At 36.7% G+C, this 21,236-nt stretch overlaps 1 protein-coding gene across 2 annotated transcripts in view; it reads left to right on the top strand.

Annotated features, from left to right (window-relative positions):
- Positions 1-21,236, top strand: part of ETV1 (ETS variant transcription factor 1) — a 91,464-nt gene that overhangs the window by 49,700 nt on the left and 20,528 nt on the right. For both annotated transcript variants that reach the window (XM_008686345.2, XM_008686344.2), the window contains 2 exons: positions 2,352-2,540; positions 6,527-6,774. In XM_008686345.2, the coding sequence (XP_008684567.1) occupies positions 2,352-2,540; positions 6,527-6,774 (437 nt within the window). The remainder of the gene's footprint in view (positions 1-2,351; positions 2,541-6,526; positions 6,775-21,236) is intronic.

Consider the following 21,236-nt stretch of genomic DNA (forward strand, 5'->3'; position numbering starts at 1 on the left):
CATTAGAATGAATGCATTATGCACTTTAGATAGAGTCTGTAGAAAAAAATGAAACATTTGGCAGGTCTGAGCAGTACATTAGTTATCTGACAGGCTTTGCAGATGATCTATAAGATGCGTTCACGGAGAATTGCAATAAAGTTAGAATTTTATACGGCTTAGTACAGGCTATTAGCTATTAAAAAGCCAGTTGTTCCTTTTGATGATAATAAAGGGTGGAGCAGTAAAATTACTTTGTTCATTTGTTAGAAGATTTGATAACATATATGTTCATTAAAAACCCTTCACAGTAAATTGCATTCTGTTACTTTTCATATTGGCCTCTAATTGCATGAAGAGAGGTTGGCTCTGTGTATTAAGTATCATTATTCTCAATTACAGTAGAAACTTAGTTCTTAAAAGGAGCTCATTTGGAAACTTACAAAAATGATTACAAATATTTGCAGTTTTAGAAGTTATATAGATTCAAGTTCATAATACATTATGATCCAAAGGAGTATTCTATATTCTCATATATTTACAGAATGTAATATTCTATCCAAGATACATAAGATTCAAGAAACTTAGATTTGTGCAGTCTCATGGCAGCTGACCAGTGTTGGGGTATTCTATTCCTATTTGCTCTCGCAAACTTGTCTTTTATATCTGCTTTTCTAGGAGGATCACCAGAGCCTGAAATTATGAGCCAGCTCACTTGAAACTGCAAAGCTTTTATTTAAAAAGATCTCTTGTAGAAGCCATTAAAGCATACTGAGTTCAGTTAAAATCATATTGATCAATCTGAGTTTTATTTATAGTGTTTTTAATTTTTGTATTTTCTCTTTAAGAGTACTATATATTCACAGAGTAACTATTTAACATACTGAAAAATTTCAAGTTAATGAACCAGATAGATATGGAATTGTCATTGCATTTCAGCATTGATCAGAAGTGTGACTATGAAATCACTCCTGCTTTGTATGACCTATCTGACATTCATAAATTGTAGATAAATCACCTGAGTATTTTGAGGTCCTTCTTGGGGACCAGTAGTTTCCACAGTGATATATGGATTAAATCCTAGTACTTCCATTTCTATATGAACAATATAACTCAATACAGTATTTCATGGAGGAAAAAAAAAAGCGTCCTAGGGCAGAAGATATATCATTTTTTTTCTTTTTACATGGGAATAAGATGGGCAAGCTATTTTGTAGAAGAAGGGTTTCTCATTCAGAAATATTGGTAAAGGAAATAGGTAGAACCAAACATAATATGAGTACTGTTGACTTTGCTTTAAAGCCAAGAGTTGACTTACCCAGCACACACTTCTGCAGTTCTGTGAAGTATTTTTGCGCTTGGATGTAATTCTGTGGTATAGATGTAGCAACTGAATAAATTATTTCATAAGTTAATCCAAAAAGAACGTTTCTTTTTTAAAAAGGAAAAACTGTGTATTGATGATTGCTTTTTATTTTAGAAGAAAATGTATTATTTTAACCTAGAAATACCTTTCTTATTCAGAAATTTAAGTAAAATTTATTCTCAGTAAAATATTTTTTAGATTATAAAAATTAGTTAAATCATATTCCCAAGAGGAAATGCAACAAAGGAAAGCAACTTAAATCCATAATGTATATAAAAACAAGCTTACTCATTTTATTCCTTGGTAATTGTGTTTAGAAGTTAGACTATGACAATAGGATTTTCTTTTTAAGAACCTCATTTTGTACCTATTCTTATACTCCAAGAAAAGTTAACTATATCAGAGACATTTTAATTTGCCTCATTACTCTTTATTATCCCATGCAAGGAAGTTAATGCCAGGCATCATTTATTTTATATTAAAAAAATGAAAATAAAGCAAAAGGATTGCCTTCTTAAAAATTATATCACAAATAAAGGCAAGCCAAGAATGGTCTCTATCTTATGAAATTCAGGTTAATGTCTTTTTCTAAAATCTTATGTAATATGGAACAATGATAATATCAGAAATATTTAATGATTTAGAAAAGATCTATCCAACTTGCTCAAGGAGACATATCAAGAATATATATGTCAATAATTATTTCCATAGTTCCCCTGCTGTCATAGTGATTTTCTGAATACTAAGTTGTTTGTGTAGGTATTAAAACACATGTTTTGTATTTATGCTGATACCGAGTTATATAGTAATTATCCTATTTTCTGTTTAAGTGGTGGGTGATTCTGAAGATGACATGTTTTAGGATTATAAAAAACCAATACATATAAAATTCTCACTTCCTTATGACTTGAGCCTAGAATATTTTTTGCTTTTCTTGGGTTGGAAGAAAAATTGTTTAATCGTTCCAAAGAAACAGATGTTCTCTTCTCTTTTGTTCCTCGGGTAGTGCCTATGATCAGAAGCCACAAGTGGGAATGAGGCCCTCCAACCCCCCAACACCATCCAGCACCCCAGTGTCCCCACTACATCATGCATCTCCAAACTCGACTCACACTCCGAAGCCTGACCGCGCCTTCCCAGCTCACCTCCCTCCTTCGCAGCCCATACAAGACAGCAGCTACCCCATGGACCACAGGTAAACTGCAAGTAGTATTTTTTTTAAATGTCTTTAGCATCTTGGAGGAAAATTCTATTACTAATTCCTAAGACCTATGGTAGATTTAAGGTGAGCATATTAATTTTGCACATCTTTGCAAAATATTTTTAGAAGGAGCTTGCCCTATCTATAGTTATAAATAATTTGTGGAGAAGGTCATTTATAAACATTCCTTTTATAAACATTTAAATTGGTTGCTAAAGTGGAAAATTAATCTATATACCGACATTTGAACATTTCCCTTTCACTTTGCCTGAATTAAATTGCCTCACTTAAACTTTAAATCAGATCATCCCATTTTTATGAGCATATGTGTGTACTTGTTCTATAAAGTTAGGAGACTAATTTTAGTAGGTGGCTTATGGAATTAGGTTCTTTACCTTAGATTGAATGGTTTAGCTGTACATAGTTTTGCAGAATAGAACTTATTTGATTAAAACTATTTTCCATCCTTTCCAAGTGAATGAGCATTTAATGTCAGTAGATGCGTGACCCTGGACACGGAGGATATAAAGTTAAGAGATAGAAACTGAATTATTATTACTTAGAAAGAAGGAAGGCAAGAGCCAGAACGTGGAGCTAGGTAGTATGCTGTGGTGGATAATTCTGGACTCCTAGAGATGAATTCATATTTAAATAAAATATTGTAGTAACTTCAGCACTTTTAATATACTGCTTAAAACACAAGTGGATTGTAGACAGCGTCCTTCCTTTCCCTTCTGCCTTGTAATTATATGGAGCCAGTGGTGTGCTGGGAAATGTTTAACAATGAGCTTGATGGGAGAAAAGCCCAAAGACGTCATCTGTGGTGTTTGATAGTCTGTGATGTCATTATCCGACTCCGAGCGATCAGTGTGACAGCTCTGGAGGCGGAGTCAGAAAGAGATGGTAGTAGTAGCACACCTTTATTTAGTATTTCTACAATACAGATAAAATGGATATAAGCTCCGGAACATAATTAGTGGTAATGTGTAGTGAAATAATATGCAAGGGATAAGTTTTGAGTACCTATCGCCTTTATTTTTAACATAATATTTAGAAAGTTATAAATTGACATCATTTAATTCTTAATAATCCTGTGTTTAGCAATTGGCTCACTGTACTTCTGAGAATTTAACAATAAGCCAGTGCAAACTGGCTCTGACACGCCATTATAAAAATAACTCAGCTAAAGGAATCCTCTGGATCAGCAGAGGAAACCAGAAGATGTGTCACTGGCAACTTTCTGAAAATACGGGAAGACTCGGATCTGCTTTTTATAGGTTATTTAATGTGACTCAATCTCAAATTCAGTTGAATCTCTTTTGGTGTGATGGATAAGATTAAAGCATTCTTTACACTGTGAGACTAAGCCGTATCTTTGCTACCTTCGTCTCCACCACTGAGTCCTTTTGTGCTTTGGTTATGAAATGCGTCCTATGATCTTTCCCTTCTCACTCCGTAGACTGGAGACCTTGTCAGAACGTGATGGTATGTGCATCTGTGTAAACAGTTTTGTAAATACAGATGAAAGAAATCTTATTGCAGGGTGGGCCATTAAACAGATGCACATTGTGCAGGACTGAAAGGGAGGAAGAGTACAAACAAGAAAAGCAAGTTTTATTTTGTCCACTTCCGGTGACTTCCCCGATCCCCCCCCCTACGCGAGGCTCTCCCACTTGTGGCAACTGCCAGCATGACAGCTTGTGTCGTCGGCCATTTGCATGGAGCAGTTCTTTCTTCGGGAAGGTGACTGCAGAACCCACAGAATGCCTGTGTTTAGGTGACCTAACTTGAAAGGCTTTAATCCAGTTAAGTTTCTCTACTTGAAGTCAAATATTTGAGACTGAGAACAGCCGGCCCGGAACTATAAGAGGGAAGCTTGGGGTCTTTTCCCACTGCCCCCCACCGAGTTTTGAGGACAGTACCAGCTGGCCAATCCCAGGAAAATCTCCGAAGCCGTATGTTTCTGAGGAGGATTTCTTGGAGGGTTCTAGCCAACAAATGACAGTCCCTCGGTTATAAATGGCAAATTTGCTCTGGGAACAGATCCTTTGTCCAGATAGCCCCCTCCAGCCCGGGCACCCCGCCTCACTCTGGGAATGCTCTGTGGCCAACTGGGCTGCCCCCTGCTTCCTTTCCTCAGGCTCGTTCTGTTCTTCGGGCCAGCCCTTTGGCACTTGTTCCTGAACCCACTGTGCTGGAGCCCTGTCTCTCTCTCTCAGTGTTTCCCGCCGCTGATCCACTGTTTCCCTGTATCCAAGAATCATCAGTGCGCTCTCCTTACCCATTAACTCTCTCCCAGAAGCTCCTGGAGTCACTTCACCTTGATCACTGCCCAGTGCCTCCTCAGAACGGCACGAGCCACTTGTAGCTTCCTCCAAAGCATGCGTGTTGAATATATATGTGGTCCTCAGCAGGTACCAGCTAGAATCGGGTCGACTCGTGAAAACAAATGGCTTGATTCCTTACAAAGCTTTTAGTATAAGTATTATTAACTTCCTTTTAAGGCTTTCACAAGTGAGCTGGTTTCTTATTTTAACTTCAAGTTACGATTTTCTGATTCACTCCTTGACAGTTCTTAATGATAATTTCTGTTTCTTTTTTTGGCTAATGAAATAAGCAAGAGAAGGGAAATGAATGCAGTGCCAGTCAGCCTGTTTTGCAATATCCGAGTTTCTAAGTTTATTTTCTGCAGGTGTAGGTGGAATTTCAGTGCTTTCTAAGGCAGCCAGCAAACTTAGAGTTAAATTGCGGGATAGAGAGGAAAGCGTGTTCATGGAAATGGTAAAGTGATCGCTTTGCCGTTCTTCAGCTTTTACCTTATTTTTGTTTAACATTACCAAAATTAAATGTTAACTTTCTCAATTAAAGTCTTGGGAATGCTTTTAGTGCTGGGGGTTGGGGGTCGGTTAATAGGTTTATATTTGCTCATAGAAATGTTGGGTAGGTTATTTTTAAGCACTCTTGGGGCATTTTAGAGTACTTTTAAATCTTTAATTAATCCACATCTTTGTGGTGGGTCAATGATATTATGGATGAGAAACCCAGAACCGAACGATTATGTGATTAGCCAATCATTACACAGCATAACCAAGAAGGAAGGAAGATAGGGACTCACTGTCGGCCTTTACTGAGGCTTCAGAACTTCACATGACCCACAGCACAACGTGTCCCAAACCTGTTCAACGCATACATCTTCTTTCCATCTGTATATTTGCTGCTTATTTTTATCAATCTGAGATTTTGTTTGAAGCTCTCAAGCTGCTGTGTTCTCCGCTGCTGTTTGACAGGAAAGAGGTGGTCTTTAAAAACCAGCTTGGATTTTAGTCTCTGTAATACTTTCCCATTTTGTTTCTCACTGGAATGCAATGTTATTTAGAACATTGTTGAAGATTTAAGAGTCCTGCCCATTTGAGAGGAGGGTCATTCCTCTCTTGCTTCCTCAGTAACTGATGGAACGGGAAGGAAGACCAATTAAGTAGGTTAATAATAAGCTGGTTGATTTTTTTTTTTTTTTTGGTATGTTTGTTGATTAGTTTGGTAACAAGAGACAGAGGATGTACTTTGGAATCATATTCTGTTTTTCCTGGTTTGTTTTTTCTTGTATATAATTACTGGAAACTCTTAATATGGAAATTTGGCAAATAATCCAATTTGTTTAGAATTGAGCATTTTAGCTGTTAGGGGGTGTTTCCTCAAAATAATACCCTGCTCTCCTATCCCTCTTCAAAGCACACCTTTAACTCACTGCGGTGTACCAAAATGGTGCTGCAAGGGACAGTTTATCAAGGAAAAAAGTCACACTGTGATTAAAAAACACGGTGCTACTGACCCAGGAAGGAGAAATCCAGTCCTTGTTAAAGATCTGCACTTCGGGTCAGTTGGTATCATGCTCACTAACAAAACAGTTGAAAATTGTAGCCGTATTTTAAGGAGCATTCCTTATTACCCTTTTATGTAAAATATGCTCTCTTATTTCCCAGATTTCGCCGCCAGCTTTCTGAACCCTGTAATTCTTTTCCTCCTTTGCCGACAATGCCAAGGGAAGGACGTCCTATGTACCAACGGCAGATGTCTGAGCCAAACATCCCCTTCCCACCTCAAGGCTTTAAGCAGGAGTACCACGACCCAGTGTACGAACACAACACCATGGTTGGTGGTGCGGCCAGCCAAAGCTTCCCTCCTCCTCTGATGATTAAACAGGAACCCAGAGACTTTGCGTATGACTCAGGTAGGCCCGGGCTTTCAGCTGCAATTAAGACATCTTTTCACTTGCTTGCCACTTTGATTAGCGTTGGCGTCAGATTGGGTAGCTCATAACCATTTGGTGTGGACTCTTCCTGATTTTATCCCTTCTTTGAATCTTTCTCTCTATGTGAAGTTGGGCTATCAAACCATTTTGGCCTGAGCTGATGGTTGAAATAGTATCTAGAAATGAAACCAGTCCAAAGAAAAGTGTAATTTGTAAAATTAGGCACACTCTTAGTCCAAGAGAGTAACACTGTCATTCTTTTCTTGATTTTGGGCTTTTTTTTCCATTTTGCTGCTGCAGCATGATTTAATAACAATGCTTCCAGGAAGTAGTACTCTTTTGTATTGGCTCATTTACTACTTATAACTGTTTGTTTTTCCCTTTATTGATGGCAAGATTCCACTGGTCCAAAAGTAAGGATTCTTACATATTAGAAGAAGAAGGGCAAAAATACAATATCTGAGTTTCAAAATGGTTTATTCCTTGAGCTTAGCTTTGGTCCCACTGAGCCAGAAAGCCCCCACAGAGTAGTATATCAAGATGGAGAAAGGGGGTCTTCTGAAAGTAAGGAAATGTAAATGGGTTACAAGTGTTATCACCAACTTCGCCAACATGTGACCTTGAGACTTTAGAAGAATTACTTTTTTTTTTTAAGATTTTATTTATTTATTTGACAGAGAGAGAGCCAGCGAGAGAGGGAACACAAGCAGGGGGAGTGGGAGAGGAAGAAGCAGGCTCCTAGTGGAGGAGCCTGATGTGGGGCTCGATCCCAGAACGCTGGGATCACGCCCTGAGCCGAAGGCAGACGCTTAACAACTGCGCCACCGAGGCGCCCCTAGAAGAATTACTTAATTCAATTCATTTTCACCCATTATAATCTCAAAATCAGGATGTCTGCTTTTCAGACCTCTCAGGAATTTTGAAAGAAACTATGAAATAAAAGCTAATGCTTATAAGAAGGGCACCATGTTCCTACAAAACATTATTAACATTATTGTAACTGGTGAGTAGATGTTTGTGGACTTGGAAATACTTGAAAACAATGTAATTTCCTCTTGTTTAGATGTAATGTTATGGTTGTTCTTTATGAGGGAACTGTTGCTTCTCTAGGAATAACTGCTGAGTTTTTCTATCAGTTTTCTTGAGGAAAGAAAATTGTCCTTAATTTGAGTTTTTAACTTGCATAAAATTACCTGCTTTATTGTAAACTGCTCTTGAAGCTCAGCAAGGGGGAGCCCTACAACTCAGAGTCTTCCTTCATTGGGCAAGAGATTCAAAGGAGTGTCCGAGGAATTGCCGAGTACCAGCTACCAAGGACCCATGAATTCCCTGCCTAATTGGCCCTAAGTCCACTCCCAGAGCCTGAGCAGTTGGTTCTAAAGTCGACATGGCCTTCCAGCTTGTTGAGAATGGTGTATTTTCAAGGTGTGGGAGGAGAACACATTTATTTATCTGTTTTTTGGTTGGTTTACAATTGTAAAAATTTAAACATATGGCGTGAGGGCCTTTATTTGAATGCTTGCCTCTCACGCTCTGTCATTTGGAGACTAAATGTACCTGAAATATATCCTAGCAGTTTCAGTTTAGAACCTTGTATAGTTGTCCATAGTTTCTGTTCATAATTATTAAGAACCCTGTAATATAATGGATTTTATTATAGATGGGATTCATTTTTCTCTGTAAATTTCAAATTCTTTTAACTGATGTTCTCTTTTTCCCCCAAACCATATTTTTATTTGCTGCACAGTTTTTTGAAGTCACCATGATTTCAAGAAACTTTACATAGAAAATACATATAAAATAGCCCAAATAATTTGTTCAAAAGGACTTATAAAGCATAGCATTTAGAGAGTATCTGTGTGTTCTAGAAATGTTTTTATGTGTATAATCTAGCAAGATTGACATTGAAACCATTTTCTTGATTCTGTAGTTAGCTCCATATATCTCTTTTCCTCATATTTATGTTACATGTAAAATTATGTATAACATGGTGTTGAGTGTGGGTAACTTTGCTTGAGAAGATGCATTATTTGTGAGCCATGCATAATGTGAATTTCAGAGTCAGTCACTGTCCGACCCTCAAAAGCACCAATGTAACCTAAAAAGCATCATCCGTGGCTTAGCTCAGGCTGCTCTAATAAAATACCATCGACCCGGAAGCTCAACAACACACCTTTACTGCTCATAGTTCTGCAGGCTGGGAGGTCCCAAGATCGAGGTGCTGGCAGATATAATTCCTGGGAAGAACTCTCTTGCAGATGATCACTTTCTCACTGTGTCCTTGTGTGACAGAGAGAGAAAGCTCTGATCCCTCTTCCTCTTCTTATAAGGGCACCCATTCCATCATGGGGGTCCCACCGTCATGACCTCATTCAACCCTTATTACCTCTCACAAGCCCTGTCTCCAAATGCAATCACACTGGGCATTAGGGCATCTACAGTGAATTGTGGGGGACATAATCATTCTGCACAACTGTCTAGTAACCTCTTTTAAAGGGATATAGGGCATGTCTTCTGTTAAGTGTACCATAATACCTTGCAAATGACTTGTAGAATAGTTGTCTAACTTTTGAGAAACTGTTAATTTATATTCCTTTCTTCCCTCTAAATTCTGTTGCAGATTGCTAAAGAAGTTGTATGGCACCTTTGAATTCTAATTTCAATATTGCCAATAGGATGCAGTTCTGTTCTGTTTGAATAGTTACATTGTAAAGTTGCATCTTCTGCTTGTGGTCTAAAAAGACTTTAGTAACAGCGTGTAACCAAGGCCTGTGAAAAATTAATATGCAAGTATCAAAATGTATTTCCCTCGCCACTAAATTGCTGCAGTTGAGTTGACACGTCTGTGTATGTCATACATTCATACATTGCAGTCAACAAGTATGATCTCCAGATATTTTGTTTTGTGGTCATTAGTTCTTTCATCCTTGCTGAGAGCACATTAAATAATCTTTTTAGGGAATCTAATGTATTTATCGCTGGATCATTGATTTCTTGGTTCACTTACTGATGTTGAGCAAATGGGACATTAGAAAATAGTTTATGTGATTTAAAAATAATGCAGAAACGTTTCATAGTTTACTTAGCATCTGTGATCCAAAGGTTTTCCTTTCAGAAGGCCTCTAGAACTCTTTATTGCTTAATTCAATATAACATAAATGTTGTGAAAATAAAAGAAGCTTTGTAAGTGAAAAGGCAGCATGATTATGCTCTAATAAAGCCTGACATTAATTATGACATGGGAAATGGAAGGTCTATTAGTTATAATTATAATTACAGGAATGCAATTTCAACTGCCGAGTATTCAAGCTAAAAAAATGCAAAATATTATGTTAGTAGAGTAGAAATTTTTATTCAGGAGAAGACAAGAAAACCTGGATCAGAGGACACTTGGAGAAGATTTTAAAGAAATGTATTTAGGGCCAATTTGGTGACCCAATACAGTGTGATCACGATTATATTGGGATATTGAGTTCTAAATAATCACATGTTATTATTGTTTTCTTTCTCATCTTCTGTAGCCTAATAGTACTGCACAAAGCAGTACACAGGTTTTTTGTTAGTTGGTTTCTCCTGAATCCAACATGATTTTCTCTTTCTTGCCCTAATGGCCAAGTGACTACATTAATTGAATGTGCCTTGAGTGCTTTCCATGAGAGTTCCTTATGCAGTGCCCCACTTTCATAGAATCATAGTTGTTTTTTCATTTTCATGTTTGCAAATGAGGTTTTGCAGATTCATAATGCCCAAGGAGGCAAATATTTTATATATTCAGAGCAACATATTTCATTGGAATTGGAATTGTTTGTGTTGGTTCGTTGGTCTTTTGTTTCTTTTTCTTTTCTTTTCTTTTCTTTCTTTCTTTCTTTCTTTCTTTTTTCTTTCTTTCTTTCAATAGTTTACATGGTAGTATTTTTAAGGGGGTGGGGAGAACCTGAAACTAAAGTTTGGCTCAAGAAATTATCAGCACACAATGTTCATACATTGTGATCAGGTCATTTCACCCTAGAAATTATGTTAAGGAATTAGAAGGCACAATGAATGTTTGAGTGAGAAATATTACAAATATATAGCAATTGAAAGGTAGAATAAGTTATAGCTATCCATTTGAGAAATATTATGCTGCCATTTGAAGTCAGGTTTTAAAAAGATATATTTAATGAGGGGCACTTGGCTGGCTCAGTCAGTAAAGCTTGTGACTCTTGATCTCAGGATTGTTGACTTTGAGCCCCATGTTGGATATAGAGATGACTTAAAAATAAAAAATTTTTTAAAAATTTAATGAAATGAGACTTGAGTAAAAAAAGAATTTTACATATGTAATGTATGACTCATGCAAAATAAGACCCAGTACAGACATGCTGTGGCTCTATATGGATGACGATACTCTAAGCAATTTGTTTTGTCTGTAAAGTGCTTTGCATTTTAACAATGCTTAGGTACTACTTTTCTAATCAGATGGACAAAATATTATATTTTAATATATCAACCCGTTTGGAGTTGCAGAAGTGTCCAGATTAACCACATCAGTCCTTTAAGTGAAAAGAGCGCTAAGTAAAGGATGATATTACAGTCCCACATGTTGCAAACCTAACTGACTTGCTATTAGTTTGTGCCCAGGACTGCCTTAGAGGTGGGAGCAGAATTAATATGTTACTTGATGGGTTTCCGGTTCATTCCTGTAAGATGTTTGCAATCCACAATTAGTGCTTTGTTCCTTTGCATTTTGGGATACGGTGAAAATCTCAACCTAAGAGTTGATTGGAGGGGTAGTACATTAGTAAGACGTTTTTAGCCCTCAGGGCCTATTCTGTTACTCTACTTAGTTTAAGAGATGCCTTCCAGGCAAGTGGTGGAGCAGTTTAAGAGCTGGGGGTGAAGGGGGGAAAGGCAAACTTCCAAGGACAGGAAGAAAGTTGCTGAAATCAGAAAATGGGGGAGAAGGCTTGAGCTTCAGGAGAGGAGGAAGTAGAAGGAGAGGGTAGTGGAGAAAGCTGACATCCTGTGTCTCCTAAGAAAGGGGTTTCTATTTTTTAATGGTGTTTCGTAGGGCCACTCTGCTGGTACTGATGAGGCCTTCCTTCAGTTTGGAGGCATGTAACATACATGTGGTAGCAGATGTGGTGAACGCTCATTTTAAATTGGTAAACTGACGCAAGGAGTTGTTTTTCAGGATTAGAAATTTTTGAACGCCTGAAAGCTCTTGGAGATCACCTAGTTCACATTACTTCTCCACGTCTCAATTGTACAGATAAAATGCCTGAGCTCATTCCTATTAACTTCCCTCCAGGTACACAGATGATGTGTGAAACAGTCAAAACTGGAACCACAATTTTCTTAGTTTAGTACACTGTTCATCAATGTCTTTCTACATAACTGTCCAAAATAAGGTACTTTAATCCACAATTTCTTACCATATTATTGATCCTATACTCTAATTTTTGGACTAAGTGTTTCTATGGTTTTTCAGTCTACCTGATTCAGAGCAATAAAAGCATCTTCATTGAGACCTAAGGTGTGCTTTTCCTTTACATTAGTGGTCCCCAAATTTTATTCTAATTATTAGGTGCTCATTGTTGTAAGATAGGAAAATATGGACTATCCAATGACATTTAGGATAAAGATGCATTCTGTTTCCTTTAAAAAGATACATAACATGAACATGATCAATAGTTGAGATTATCAAGGAAATGACTTACCATAATATGTCTTCTAGAAAAGGCTTTAGTAATAATTAGAAGGAAAAGTCAGCTAATTAACAGCTCATCCACCTCTAAAATGCTTGGATTATATATGAAATTTGAGTTTATCTTAGCCTTCTTATTGGGTATCACCCATTCTTTGTTAAAATTTTTGGTAGCTCAGAGCGCCTGGCTGGCTCAGTCAGTAGAGCACGTGACTTGATCATGGGGTTGTAGGTTCCAGCCCCATGTTGAGTGTAGAGATTACTTAAAATCTTAGAAAAAAAATTTTTTGATAGCTCTCAAAGGCTTAGAATTTAACTAGAATAGTCATTTTGAAACTTCTATCAGCTGAATCCATTTTTCACCAGAAAGCTTATGAGGGACCGCATTAGATACAAGGAAAGCTTGCATTTGAAGAATATGGTAGGACTCTTCCATCCTCCGTTTTTAAATCTATTCTTCACCCAAGCAACCTTCCCAAGTTCTCCCATATTCTTTGTCACTTTAGGACTTAGATAAAAGCCAATAGACAAACTTTTATAAATTTAAAGAAAGATTTTCTGTCTTTATCATGTAGAAAAATTATATATAAGCAGAGAAATGATGAAATAAATACTGAAAACATATTTTACCTCATGTTAAGTATGTGAAAACTAAGAATATGTTCAACTTTCAGCTTTCAGAGCTGACAAAGCACTTCAGGCAAGAGAGTTAAATATAAATACTCTTGGGTTTCTAAGATGGCAAGGGAGGAAGATTTTTCCATTGTCATTGTTATTCTGTGTTTTTGCTGTGTTGGTGGCTACTCATCTTTGTCAAATCGTAGGAAAAGTAGTCAAGCAATTTTTAATGCTGTTTCTAGTAAGCTTTGCTTGGGATTCCCCTTGCAAAGTTTATAATAAGGTTTTAAAGTGAAAGTTATAGGTTGGAGTCAGTGGATAACAGAGCAAGATGAACATAATTTCTGCAGCCACATAGAAATAAAATAAATAGTGCTTTATAAGTTTGGAGAAGATTCTTCAGAGCCTCAGTCGATTGATTAAACGTACCAAATTTCAAAAAAGTGAAAATGAGAACAAAATTCAGAAGACCACAATTACCTAGTAGTTTATCTCTAAACTATCACTAGAATGAGTGTTACTATTACTACTAGTGTAGTATCTCAAAAATTCTGTCATCAGCATTTATTATTTTTTAAATGATTTTTATTATTTGTTTACAAGAGGAGATACATATTTTAGAGAAATTGACCTCATGCATATTTTCTAATAAATTTTCTTACGTCTTTTCTGAACAATTGAGTTACACATAAGTAAACAACCAAATATATTGTTCAAGAAATACAAAGAATGCAGTGATTACAAAAGAAAACTGTTGAAAAATGCTAATTAAAGTCAGATGGAACAGAGGAAGTAAGAGCTCCTGATACTTACTTTAAACATCCAGGCCTGACATAAACTAGCAGGCTTCCTTCTCTCCGAAATGGAAGGTCCTATGGCCAGTAATCATAATTTTTAAATTTCTAAATATGAAATACTACATTTGAAAATAGCTTAATTTCATCATTTATTTACATATCATTGAATCACCTCAAATAGAAGGAAAAAAATTTAAAGCATTGAATAAAGAGTGTAATTTAGGAATTAATAATTCAGTGTATGTTCACGCTTCAGTGGTCTTGCCTCTGTTCACTATTTTCTCTGGCTGAGAGATTATAGAATTCTTTATTATCTCCCTGCCTGGCTATGCCAGTATTTTAATTTTGAATTCCAAAATATATTGGTAACTTTATGTATTCTCTGCTCTTTTATTTATCAGATACTGGAAATTGGAGGATACGTAGTAAATTGTCATGACGCCACAGTAGACAGTCCATCACAGGTTTAAAGCCAAAGCCTAGGCATCTTTTATGGTTTTCCTCATTCCTTCTTCAACAGGCATGGTAAAGATTTCGTGAGAAATTGTTTGGAGATGTATAGAGATTGTTGGCTGCAACTGTTTCCCCATATGGCTTTAGATCCCTGGAAGAGAGAAGTGGTTTCTTCCCTCTGGAGTCAAGGACCAAGTTACAGATGGCTGATAAAACCTATTATGTGTTTAACAGTGTTTGGTATATGACCTACTCTTCACAAATCATTCCCATAATTGCTCATAAATAGCTTTTTTCTTTCTAAAAACTCTAGATATTTTTAAGCATTACCATCTTTAGTAATTTCCAGCGCAGCGCTGATTATGGTTTCATGAACTTTGGCTTTTTGTACCTGATATTCAACACTCCCAAAGGCCAGGCCTTGGCCCTAGTCCATTAGTAAGCATCATTTGCTCATGGCTACATTTTCTCCTGAAACATGGCAGCTCACTTTTTTTCCCCCATCCTAACTTTAAAACTATTGCTTCAAGAAATTCAGCTGGAGAAAAACTTGGGAATTTAAAGGACTGAGCTATTGATCCTTCAGAAAATGTTAACATTCTGTTTCTCTAACATCCAGAGAGAATTTTCTTTTCCTCAGCCAGTGATCTGTGGACTGGTGGATCACTTAATCTCTGATTTTTAGGTGCTTCACTTGTGAAAAGTGATGATGATGTCTTCCTGATAGAGGTTAGGGATTGGCCTCACAACCTGACTTTGGTTTTTATTGGCCCGCGTGCCTCGTATGGGTTTTCCTCACTTTTCCGAGTTAAAATAGAGAATCTCCCCAAACAGTACTCTGGTCTACTCTATCGCTTTTTCTAAGAAATACTTAAATATGCTCTAAATCTACAGTTACAGTAAGTGGCACTGGCTAGTGATTTGATTTGAGAATTGAGACTATGGTCTGGATTTACTCTTTATGCATTAACACAGGTCAAATGGACAGGGACTGCATTTTAAGTCAGTAATGGAAGGCTGAAGGCTGTCTTAAACCAATCATATCAGTTTTACCCATGACTGATTGATCCCTGGGGGCAGAGCCCTGGAAGCATTTGTCTTACATGAATGGACTCTATAGAGCCTGGAGTTTCATTCATAAAATGGAGACTGAAAGGAAACACACACACACACACACACACACACACACACACACTGGAATGTCCATTTATACAGAGCTGAAGGGTGTAGTGTTCCATCAGCTGCTGCTTTTGCCAGTTGACTGGAAGTAATGATTAATGCTCATTGGTTCTGCCTGCATGTAACCCAACACTATTTACGGCCTAGCAGTGTTCCTAATGTATAGTGAATGGGAAGACAGCATTCTCAAATCAGAAACATAAACAGGAACTGGTGGGTCTGAATTCCATTCAAATATGTCATTTCAGCCACACAGTGTTTGTCTAACTTGGATTTTACAGGCAGGAAAGGGGGAAGGGAGGGATAATCTGCTTGTGACTTGTACTAGCATCAAAAAAGGGAATTAAAAGGGGGAGGGGGGAAGGACTTTTATAGTGTGGGATTTTTAGTTTCTTTTTAAAGAAAACCATCAGGATGCTTAGGCCCAGAACTGCTTATTGCAAGAGGACAAAATGAACATACAACTGTTTTTGTATGTGCAACTAAGATTTGAAATTAAATGAAACAGTTTAAGGGTGCATATTTGGATCCGTGTGTGTGTGTGTGTGTGTGTGTGCACGTACATGTTTCATGAATGTGAACAAGAGAGATAAGATAAATATTTATTTTTTAAAAAGTGTTTGAATATAGATTTTTAAGTATAGAATGTGGTTACAGAATTTTTTTCACTTATAAGATTTGTATACTTAAGTGAGTTAACTGATAGTTTAGAGGAAAAGGAAGACTTTTTATTTCCATAAAATATTTTTACCTAACACATGAATAACTTAATTGAAACCTTTTCAAGGAATTTTTGTCACATTAAATAGATGATTACAGTTTTTATCTTGTGTGTGTGTGAGAGAGAGAATTTTTAGTTAATTGTTTGAGATATCGTCTGGAAAATTTTACAATAAGTGATATTCAAAGATATATGCAAAAAGCAACCAAAACAAAACTGAGAGAACGGCAAGCATGTGTCATTGTGATTTATTGACCATTTTCTTAAATTTAGAGAAGAATCTTGCAATACTCTGTCCTGGTGACCCTTCACTTCAGTGTGTGGGCCTCCACCGTGCGCTCTTCACACGCCTGTTTTTGTTATTCTTAGCAATAAAAAACAAAGCCACCCACTTCGTATGACACTGGAAATATTACACTGAATTCTGGGCCCAGATGACTATTTACTCTCTCTGTCGTATCAAGCATGTTTTGTTGTACCGTTTGTCCTTCATCTCCTCATTTATAAAAAGGGACACTTAATTCCTCTACCTTTTTGTTTTTGTAAGGATACAATAGGATTATGTTTGTAAAGTTACTCATACCTATAGAAGTTGGGGTCCAGGCAAGAGGAAGGTGTGATTTTTATCTTGACTCCTAGAGATTTCCTGAGAGACTGCTAGTCCTTGAATAAGATGCCATTATTATTTCTAATGTTTACAAATACCATTTTGGGGGTTAGAGAATAAGACATAGGGAGAGAGAGATACTCTTCGTTGAAGAGAGTCCTGTTGTGTAAGAACAACAAAATACTGTACTGTTAGGCTGTCTGCAATGGAGTGAAGCCATCATATGGAACTCCACACTAATATTATTCATGTTCAGAGCAAGCAGAATAAATATCTGAGTATTGCAGTGATCCAAGGAGCGATGACAGGGAGGGGACAAAGCAATTCATGATGTGTTTGCTTCACATCATGAAGATTCCAGAAGGGGAATGATTCAGTATTGAAACTCAACATTAAATTGTTCCCCTCTTCAGAATTCTCTTGTGGCCCCATGTTAGCAGCTAATGGCATCTTTTCTTGTATTTTCTTTTAAACTTCAGTAAACTGTTGGAGTACAGTAATATCTAAGAAACAGTCAAAGTTACAGTTGTACTTGTATTTCCTATCACTTCAATTTTATTTTTGACTCTAACTTAATAAAATCTCACAGGCTTGTAAAACTTGTAAAGTTGTCAGCCTACGAGATCATATAAACTAAACCTGAATCTGGTTATTATTGGTATAGGATACTGTTTTCCCCCAAAACACACATGCTTACAAGAGAAGTTTGTGGTCTCCTACCGATACTATTCTATACTGTTACTTCATGTTACATAGCCTTTATGTTTTAAAAGTACCTACATGCAGAGAACAGCATTACTTTTTTTTTTTTTTTTTGGTATCTTGAAAGCACTGTACTAGGCATATAAAGACTAATGCGGTACTCTTTCTGTCCTCAAAGTCTATCAACAATAGATTCTGTATCTCTGAGCTGTGGTGGAAGAGAATACCTCTGCAGATTTTACATCATTTATATTCATAGTTTACTAAAACTCCTAATGAAAAAGATCCCATGTAAGTGTGAATGAGGTCATACTAAATTCATCATTCTCTTAAGATTTCAGCCAACTCCAACTTTCTTGCTTTTTTTATATGCGGTTCAGTGACTAAGTTGTTATTACATCCATGTAGAGCTTTTGTGACTGATGACAAACAGGTCCTGTAAAACTTCATTTTTGTGCCATCCCACTTGCCTTCTTTCTCAAGTGAATTCAGACATACTCACCCTGGGCCTTATTTTTAGAGTTTTGTTCTATCAGAGAGAGATCACATGGGTGTAAAAAAATTCCTTCCCCTTAGCATCCGTTTCAGAAAACTTTATAAAATATAATTTTCTCGATTAGCCACATGAAATCTGTTCATGGGGCAAGTGGAAACGCATAGTAAAATGACGCTACACGAGGGTGTATGTGAATGCATTTGCATTTAAATACATCTTCATAAAGCTCATGTTATTTATGCACTCTAGAAAAGCTTTGGAATTTAAACACTGTGCCAGGAAATGGGAAGAAACAAACAAAGCAGTAAAACATGAAGTTTAAGATGGGTAAAACTTCGGCAGGATATGTCATAATGCTCCTCTTTCTTGAATGAGAATAGTGTCATTAGTTCTTGGTATAACTCAGTATTTCTTAAGATAATAGATACATGTCTTTGAAAAACTTGTTGAAACTCCTGTGTATGCATTGAATTACACCACACACGCATGTTTTCCACCAAGTATCTGATAATTTTAGATGTGTGTCCACACGCATATTTTAGCCCTGGACATTTAATGTGCCAAGTTTTCCACCATCATTGATGTATGACGCACAAGTTTAGGTAGACTTGATTTTGTCACCTCACCTCCTCAAGGAGTTGGTCAAATGTATAGAAAATCGGTCTTTTTCCATCGCATACTCATATGAAAGCCAGATCACGTTAAAACGCAACATTGAGCTTACTCCTCTTTTATAGGGATTTCTCATTTACTCTCAGAGACTTGAATGCCTAATTAAGTTATCACTGATTATTGCTACAAGAATTTAACCAAAAGCATCCAGTGAAAGAGAGGCATTTTTCCTTCTTGCTCAAAGTTTACAAAATCAAATATTTCCAGGTTTGTACACTATTTGATAACAAACAATTTCAGCAAAGTGTAGAGATGTGACATAGAGTCGTGGCAAATATTTTGTCTCCGATCTGGCCTAATACAGTTCGTAAGAGCTTTTGGCAAACTGTGCCCTGAAGGGACCCGTTCCTTCTTTACTACTGGGCAGCAGTGTGCAAACCCACCAATCAGAGTGGTGTGTAGCTCTATCAAGTGCAAAGTCAAAACTGCACTTTGTGGTCAGACCTTAGGTGAAGCTCCCCACATCAATTTCCCAATATGGCTTTAAGATGCAAGAGACAGAAGAATCAACGTTTTAGTTTCATACCTGAGTATCTTAATTTAAGGGTAATTTTAACAGTGTAACCAGAGGTGAAGGCTAAATCAGGTAGTTTGAGGTGTTAGTTTACTATTCTTCTTCACTGCCCCTGCATGAACTGTGCCTTCAAATGACAGCGGTGCTTTGCAGCTTTGAATTTTTATAGCATATTAGACCGGCTAGTCATCCCCCGAATTCATGTGTGACAAATTATAGGTAGGTAAGTTTCTGCAAGCTGACTGGGCCCATGCTAAGTGTCATGTTGTCGTGCTTTTTGATCCGTAAGTTTCAAAATAATACAAAATCCTTTGTCTTAAATTTACATAATTCAATTTATAGATTGAATTTAAAACTTTTTATTTTTTTATTTGAAAGAGACAGAACAGGAGTTGGGGGGAGGGGCAGAGGGAGAGGGGCAAGCAGACTCCCTGCTGAGCACTGGGCTCAGTGGGGGCACGAGGCAGGGCTCCACATGGGGCTCTACACCGGGATCCATCCCAGGACCCTTAGTATCATGACCTGAGCCAAAGTCAGACACTTAACCGACTGAGCCACCCAGGCACCCCTGAATTTAAAACTTTTAAACCAAAGTCATTTAGCAGCAAATATCAGGGCATAACATTGTAAATAGACGCTCTAAAGAGGTACCTCCAAATATTTTGAAAATGTATGGAGATTCTTGCTTAAACCTGATAAATCATAAATTTATAATGAATTTTAAATCAATATATTTTAAATATCACAGGTTCAACCTTCTCAGTAATTGTTTTAAGAACAGCAAATTAAGATATAAAAATGATTTAAAATATATAATTTTTAGTTTTAAGTACTGTGGTTTGCTCACTTTAAATAGTCATGAAGGACAATTAAAAACAGTTTCTGTTATTAATGATAAGCACCATTTCTTGAATCCTTACTGTTGGTGTCAAGTGAAATGTTGCCCATATGGTCCCTCTTCATAGTCCTTTGAAGGATATCATGTATTATTCCCATCTTACAGATGTGAAAGTTGAGAGTTAGAGATGTTAAATAACTAAGAAAACATCATCCTCCCACGAAATACCAGAACTGAGGTTCAAAACCAGGTCTGTTAGAAGATAAGGAGCACATTTGTAATCAGTGCTGTGCTTGTGATCCTAACTTTATAATCTATGGACACATAATAGAACGGTATAAACACGCTGTCATAGTAACATTTGGGCATGGGTTAAACTGCAGTTTATTATTGTTGCTGACTTTGTGAGCTTTATTCCGTGAAAAAACATGAATGCACATGTATGCAATGCCTCCATTCCCTGCCACAGAACATTTGCCTTTGAAGTCACCGCTTAGCTAGTTTGGTTCTTAGTTGAGCATTTAGCAAAAGTTAAAATGTAATGCCAAACTTCATTGGTTGGATTTTTTATTAGATAAGGTAGAAATGAAAGCAGCAGGCAATTTAATTAGCAGTAATTTTTCTGGGCAAGTCATTACTTTGATGAACTTCAGAGCAATGTTTATGGCTCCTAATTAACCATGTTAGTCATTTGATTGAATAATCACTTTGGAAATGTTTCTACAATTTGATTAGAGTCTGACCCACTCTGATAGTCATAAATTAACTGATACCACTTTAGGATAACATGACTTTAGTTACTTTAGGGGAATAAACTCCTCTTAGCCATATTTTTTCAGGCTTCTTGTGACTGTATAAAGGATACCAATTTTAAGGATAGACTGGATTTAAACAATGCTAGCCAAGTGTCTCAATTTCAAGAGCTAGATGTTAATTTTATTTATTCTGGAGTATAATAAATAGTATTAAAATGGCAGAAAATTATATTCATATATATGTATATATATTTTTCATACACATATATATGGCAGAAACACAATTATATTCATATATACATATATGAATATATATATATATTTTTTCCTTAATTGCCATTCATGGCTTTTCTTAGACCTTAGATCACAAGTTTGGTCTGTGGAGCTATAATGGAGGTTCTGG

This window comes from Ursus maritimus, unplaced genomic scaffold, assembly GCF_017311325.1.
Source record: "Ursus maritimus isolate PB19 unplaced genomic scaffold, ASM1731132v1 scaffold_3, whole genome shotgun sequence".
Taxonomy (NCBI): domain Eukaryota; kingdom Metazoa; phylum Chordata; class Mammalia; order Carnivora; family Ursidae; genus Ursus; species Ursus maritimus.